Source organism: Uranotaenia lowii, chromosome 2 (assembly GCF_029784155.1).
Source record: "Uranotaenia lowii strain MFRU-FL chromosome 2, ASM2978415v1, whole genome shotgun sequence".
Classification (NCBI taxonomy): Eukaryota; Metazoa; Arthropoda; class Insecta; order Diptera; family Culicidae; genus Uranotaenia; species Uranotaenia lowii.
In genome coordinates this window covers 118,811,823-118,819,195 of record NC_073692.1, presented here as the reverse complement: position 1 = coordinate 118,819,195, position 7,373 = coordinate 118,811,823, and the positions used below count along the sequence as shown (strand labels likewise).

The 7,373-nt window shown below is 33.1% G+C and overlaps 1 protein-coding gene across 1 annotated transcript; it reads right to left on the bottom strand.

Moving 5' to 3' along the window:
• Window positions 1–2,684: 2,684 nt before the first annotated feature.
• Window positions 2,685–3,655, bottom strand: LOC129749399 (gastrula zinc finger protein XlCGF7.1-like). The gene has a single exon (XM_055744369.1). The coding sequence runs from the start codon at window positions 3,645–3,647 to the stop codon at window positions 2,715–2,717; it is 933 nt and encodes a 310-aa protein (XP_055600344.1). The 5' UTR covers window positions 3,648–3,655; the 3' UTR covers window positions 2,685–2,714.
• Between the last annotated feature and the right edge of the window lie 3,718 nt (window positions 3,656–7,373).

The following is a 7,373-nucleotide window of genomic DNA, read 5'->3' as shown; positions in this document are numbered from 1 at the left end:
CAGGACCGGACTGTTCCTTTCCAAAATTTTGAAATCGATGAAGTCCGGGTCAACCAGATGGCGTTTTCATGTATAAATATAGAGCATTCTATTGCAGTGTGGAACACTTCGTTTTTCCACAGCGGAGTAAGTGACTCAGTCACACAGAAATCATCAGTCATATTAGTAAAAAGTAGATCTAAATAGCAGTTATTCTAATTTCTGATATGATTAACTTGATTAAAACCTAACTCTGCGCATTTGACAAAGAGGGTATGAAACTTTTCATTTTCTCCTACGATTGGGATTAAGAGTGATTCATTTTCCTCATCATCAATAAAACTCGCCGTTCGTTGATTGAAGTCCCCATAAATGTGTACATTAGTTTCAGGTTCAAACTTTGATAAAATGTTTCTAGCGAATTCAAAAAATAGTTCATACGAGTCTTTTTTAGCGCTTTCTGAAGGGAAATAGACTGAGGCAAAAAGTGTGTTTGCTTTCAATCACTGATTTGACCCATACATGATCAAACTCTCTAAATTTACTTGATGAAATTTTTTCTGAATTATAATCTGTAGAAACTGCAATTAACACTCTTCCATCAGACTTTTTCTCAGATAGTGATTTATCTCGATCATCTCTGAATACATTAAATCTATCAACAAAAATTTCTTCACTACTCACGCTTTCGTCCCAACTAGTTTCAGTGCCTAAAGTAACAGGGAAAAAACAAGTGGACACCTTTTTGAAAATTTCATTAATCTTAACGGCACTTCTCATCCTATTGAAGTTTTGACAATATATTATTTACTCTTTAAATTTGTTGCCGTCATTTTGGCCCGAAAAAGACGTAAAATTGAAATTATTCAAAATTCTATCAATCTCTACAATGTTATTGGTATCGAAATTTATTACTTCCTGTATGTTATTGTTGGAATCCTCCGAGGGGTTCGTCCGATCATTTAAAAACACGAATGGCCACAGGAACACGCTCGGCATGGTATAATTGACGAGGTCCCCGGTGCCATCTAATTGGGTTGATGTACTACTGGAGGTGATCGAGCGTCGTGCCTTAGAGGGTTTCCCGATCAGAAGAGCATATCAAAATAATAACTCAAACGTATCTCACCAAGATATTTACATCTGATTCAGTTATAATTAAGTACTCTAAATTTTCGATTTAAAGTTTCTCCTATCTGAGTTATATCTTATTCTGATTGACAGACTTGAATGGAGTTGAGCTCATTTTCAATGATAAAGATTTTTTTTCGGATTGTCCTAAAATAAAATGATTATATCATATTTTGATATACGTGCAACTTTTTATGAAACACGGACATCGAAGTCAACGGCCTAAACCGTGCATTAATGAGTTCCCGATCAGGAGGGAAAAACAAAATTATATCAAAATGAGATATTTTGATACTTATTTTTTTCTATCTAAATGAGTTATTATTCAGTACTCGTAGGATGTTAAAATATCTCAAATTATATCAAAAAATCTATACGATCATAGCTAAATTATATCAGTTTTTGATATGCTCCTATCAAGATTATATCTGGTTCAGATAGCATAATTTGATATTGGACGGAACAAATTATATCAAAATTATAACTTATCAAGATATGAGAGCTTCGAGAAAATTTTCTAGTGGAAGGTCAATAAACCACATTAATTGATAAAACCATGCCCCATTTTTGGTTTCTCAAAAATTTGATTCAATTTTATGAATCTGTGGAGCGAAACTCGTTAATGTAAGGTTTGAGCCGTTGATTTCGATGTCCGTGTTTCAGAAAAAGTTGTACGTATATCAAAATAAGATATAATCATTTTATTTTAGGACAATCCGAAAAAATTTTGATCATTGAATATGAGCTCAACCCCATTCAAGTTTGTCAATCAGAATAAGATATAATTCAGATTAGAGAAACTTAAAATCGAAAATTTAGAGTACTTAATTATAACTGAATCAGATGTAAATATCTTGGTGAGATACGTTTGAGTTTTTATTTTGATATGCTCTCCTGATCGGGTTTCGCTCAACAGATCCATAAAACTGAATTCGATTTTTGGGAAAAATGGAGCATGGATTTAGCATATAATGTGGTTTATTGACATTGACCACTAGAAATTTTTATCGAAGCACTCATACTTGATAAGTTATAACTTTGATAGGTTTTGTTCTGTCCAATATCAAACTATGCTATCTGAATGAGATATTATCTTGAAAGGAGCATATCTAAAATTGATATAATTTAGCTATGATTGCATAGATTTTTTGATATAATTTGAAATATTTTAACCTTCTACGAGTACTGAATAATAGCTCATTTAGATAGGAAAAAATAAGTTTCAAAATATATCATCTTGATATAATTTAGTTTTTCCCTCCTGATCGGGTTTAGTATTTCACCCCGTTGAAAGTTGATCCAATTTTTTCTGGTAGGTGGCTGTGAGAAAATATTTTTAGCAGCGGCTAGGAGTTCACGATCGGCGGTAGCGAGTAGTTATTGTTGTATTTGTTGTGATTAAAACTGTTGGAGTTCTTGGGGTAGTTGGAGTAGCCCCGATTATTGATTTTAGTTATATGAAAAATATATTCCAAATTCACACTTTCACAGAACAAACTTTACCGAGGGATAGCGATTCTTCACGAAAAATGTCTGAGGTTATTCTAGTAAATTTTATTTTGTTTCATCTGATCAACAAATATTCATTTTTCGGATAACAACCCTCAAAAGCTGGCAACACTGGAACTGTGCTTCCTCTGGTGAATCTTCAACTGGGCCGGTTGCGTGTACTGTCGGTTGCAAACCATGCATCGAAACATTTCTGCCGGATTGTGTAGGCGTCGATGGCTCTTCAGATGTCCCCATCGTTTAAATTTTTGACCACAGGTGCCACACTCGTAGGGCGCCTCGCCACTGTGGACCCGTTGATGTTTCTTCAACTGGCCGGAAAGGGTGAAACTTTTACCGCACTCGGTGCATCGAAACGGACGTTCACCGGTGTGTCTCCGGAGATGAGTTTTGAGGTCCGTCGACAGTTTATAGCTTTTGCCGCAAAGTGAACATTGAAAAGGCCGCTCCCCGGAATGGCCACGCATATGCACTTTCAGATACCAGCTTGTGTAGCTTCGGTTACAAATTTCACATGTCGACTTTTTACCAACCTGTCTCGGCTTTCGACGTTTCTTATCTGACGTTGTTCCCAGATCTTCGAGGACGTTCAATTTCCCCTCGGTACCATCGTCATCGGTGGTTTTCTCAATGACAACACTCTGCTGATGATCAACCACTTGATTTGCATTCTCTTGCTCAATTTTCCGATGAACCCTTTGATGTCGCCTCAAACTCCCCGCCTGGGAGAACCGTTTCCCGCAGTCCCCGCATCGATGCCGGCTGCTACTGGTGCTGCCCAAATGTGTCCTCCGGTGGGTGTCCAAATGGCCGGTCTGTCCGAACCGAAGACCGCAAATTTCGCACTGGTAAGGTTTCAGGTTCCGATGAACGGAATTGCGGTGCCGGGTTAGTTGATTTGATTGCACAAACTGCTTACCGCATTCGGTGCACACAAAGGGACGTTCTTTCCGATGAATTCTTTGATGCTCTTGAAGATGAGCTCTTCGTTTGAAGGTACTGTTACACTGGTCACAATCGAACTGCATCGCAAACGGCCTCCACCCACACTCTTCGAGAGTGAGCTAATCGAGGAAACCACAGCTGGTTGGGGTTGAGATTCTCTTGTGTGATTAAATCGTTTGTTTATTTGATTTCAGATAATACTTATCTCATTCGGATGAACTAATTCGAGTCGAATTTATTTCGCCATTTGGATTTGAAGTGAGAAGAGATTAAAGATTTTTCTTTTCTTACAGTGTTCACATTTAATAAATAATGACTTAATCATCGTTTTTATGCTCAGACGCAATTTCTTAATCTCAATCATCGGGATCTTCTGATATTACTATTACAACAAGATGGGAAACGTTTGGAATATGTTATCAGTTGAAAAGATTTTTTTCTCATTTGAGGAAGGTTCTCCAAGATCCATAACTGCTGTCTTGGGTAATTGATTGATTTTAGAAAATGCAAAAGAATGATGATACCAACGATGGAACATAGTTCCTCAACATTCTTTGTTCAACAGGAATTCAATGTACGAAGATGTACCCTGTCGAATGAAAGTGCATAAAAATGCAATTTATCAAAGTGTCAAACAACGACGAGAATCAATATTAATATAGGCAAATTTGGCCATCCGATAGGTGTGCAATCAGCACCTGAACTTTTATGTATGTCGGTGGGTGCGTGGGTGTGGGTGTTGGAGCGGGTGAAATCAATTGAAAGTGTTCTATCCATACCCGGTCGTTTACATGCCACAATGCAGATGAAGTACTTTTGGGATGAATTTTAACAAGTGATCCTGATGCACTGTGGTGTATTTGTGGTTCGAATGGAATGAAAAACGCTAATAAAAACAATTTAAACTGACAGAAATTGCAAAATTTATAAAAATGACCAAAATGACAAAAATGACAAAAATGACAAAAATGACAAAAATGACAAAAATGACAAAAATGACAAAAATGACAAAAATGACAAAAATGACAAAAATGACAAAAATGACAAAAATGACAAAAATGACAAAAATGACAAAAATGACAAAAATGACAAAAATGACAAAAATGACAAAAAAGACAAAAATGACAAAAATGACAAAAATGACAAAAATGACAAAAATGACAAAAATGACAAAAATGACAAAAATGACAAAAATGACAAAAATGACAAAAATGACAAAAATGACAAAAATGACAAAAATGACAAAAATGACAAAAATGACAAAAATGACAAAAATGACAAAAATGACAAAAATGACAAAAATGACAAAAATGAAAAAAATGACAAAAAAGTTTATAGTGACAAAGTTCAGGTTTGAAAAATTGTGATTGCTTGAATGATCAACAAGAAACTGATAGAAATGGAAAAAAGAAATTCCTCGTCTTATTGTAAAGATTAAAGAGCACTTCAAATGAACTTTACACAGATTAATTAAAAATCATTACCAATTCAAAAAAAGATTATTAAAATTAACTTTTTTTTTGGTTTCGATTATAGTCGTTTTACCATCTTTATGGCATTCTCGACTTTATCAACGTTGCAGTTGGCAGATCGTTATTGAACAACTTATCCGGTACAACTGCGTTCGATGTTTACTCTTGGGCTCGAACTCGCGGACATCGGCTCAGGAGACAACAGACTTGCCAACTGAGCTATATCACAGGCCCCATTAAAATTAACGAAATCCATTGAAACGTTTATGAACTTTCAAGAGCATATTATTAAGTTTAAAAAAAGCTCTGAAAATTTTTTTTGTCGTCAATTTAAAAATTTTGTCCTGACAAGGATAAAAAATAGATAGAAGCTTTGTTTTTCTTATTAAAAATTGAAGGAAATTATGTTTGCAGAAATAAAAAAAACAGATTTAAAAGTCAAAGACAAACTTAAAAAAAATATTTCAAAATATTTAAATAGTTTAACTATAAAAAGTGGTCCTTGAATTTGAAAAAATTATAAAAGTAAGCTTTAACATTCGTTTAATTTATTCAAAAATGTAAAATGAATATGCAGGTAATATGGATACATTTTTTAACAAGTGAAAATAATTTTTTCAATACAAACTTCTTACCATTTAAAAAACTTATTTAGAGAATTCAATTGAAAACCCATGTTAATTTGGTAGATTTTGGAGTTCTTAACTCGAGCCTTTATACAGATTTTGTCTATCACCTCTAGTTTTGATGATATGGTGTTTAAACTTTTAAAAGTGGTTCAATATTCAGTCAAATTATTAATGAAAAACTGAACAACTACATGAAAGAAAAAAAACTAAATCTGAATTTGTTTATTATTTGTTTTTTATTGAGGAAAAATATTTTGATAATGATGATGACATATGAATCAAAAAAAATTAAATTTTACTATTTAAAAAAAATGGAAAAGATATCATAACAAATGTTCTTGACATTTCTGAAGAATGTTTTGAAAAAGGTTTTATTAAATTAAACCTCTTTGTTGAAGCCTGCAAAATGATTTGATTTTGGCTCTTAAAAGTATCGAAAATTTATTATGGGTTGAGACTTCTTTTAAAAATCGTTGAAGTTACCTTATTTTACGGAATAGGGAAAAGAAAACAAATAGAAAACTTCTCTCACTTTTTTTGCAGAAGTCAAAACTAATTGCGGTCTTTAAAAAAGCTGATAACTAATTGAAAACATGTATTTTAATTTTTTTTTTGTAATGGTTTGGTCAAAAAGTGTCTATTTTTCTATTTTCCAAATTTATTTCAAAAAAGGCGAAAGAAATAAAAATAGATAAAAATATTGCAAATTTTGATTCACGGCACCTAATTTAATGACAAATAGCTCTCAAGATCTTTGCACCTCGAAAAACTGTGATTTTTATGGCCTTGTGTAATGTATCAAAAACCTTATAAATGTGGAGTTTGAAGTCGCTCTTTGAAGTCGAAAAATCGTATGGGTCATTCCATGTCAAGTGTGCACAGCGAAAAAAAAAATCTTATCGAAAATTAGCCAAACTTGGCCGAAAGACTTTCTGAGGCCTACAAAATAAATCCTCAATTTTTGAGAATGATCCGCCCACCCCTCGTTCCAGGACCCTCCCTTAATTTTTTCACGATTTTGAAAAATTCATCATTTTTGAAATACTATTCTCCGGACTAAAAAATCATACCAAAATGACAAAATATGCGTTGTGTAGATTTTGTTAAAATCTATCAATTGTTGTTATTCATTTTTTGAAATAATGACGTTTTAAAAGTCAAAACATAGCTCTGAAAATAAAACGTTATTTTTCGCAAGGAAAGTATATTTTTTTCTTGAATTTTATGATTTCATTGTTTTTTTGAGAAAATTTTACGTAAGAACCAATTTAAATCTTAATATAATATTTCTTGTTTTCGAGATATGAAAGATTTAAGTTTTATCGTCCATCAATTATTTTCTTAGATTATTCCCTTAAACTTTTGGTAATCCCATCCCCGATTTTCTGGAAGATTTCAATTTAAAATCAGCATACAAATGATGTTACCTTCTTGTGAGCAGCAAATTCTTGTAAAGATAAGATGGTTAAAAAATAGAATAACACTTTTGGTTTCAATTCGTTTTGCTATTGAATAATAATTTTATTCATTATCACACTGTATAAAATCATTAAGCAAGAGCTTCCTTAGCGAAAACTGCGGATGAATTAATGTGAGGATTTGGTTCATTTTTCCATAAAACTGTTAAACTTATTCACAGAAAATGTGTAAATGTCGAGAATCTGCTCGTATGTTGATTACCTACTAAACTTACATGAATTATGGCGAT

Bases quoted from the DNA above. Each gene is read 5' to 3' on its own strand.
- LOC129749399 (XM_055744369.1), bottom strand. From the start codon at position 3,647: ATGCAGTTCGATTGTGACCAGTGTAACAGTACCTTCAAACGAAGAGCT.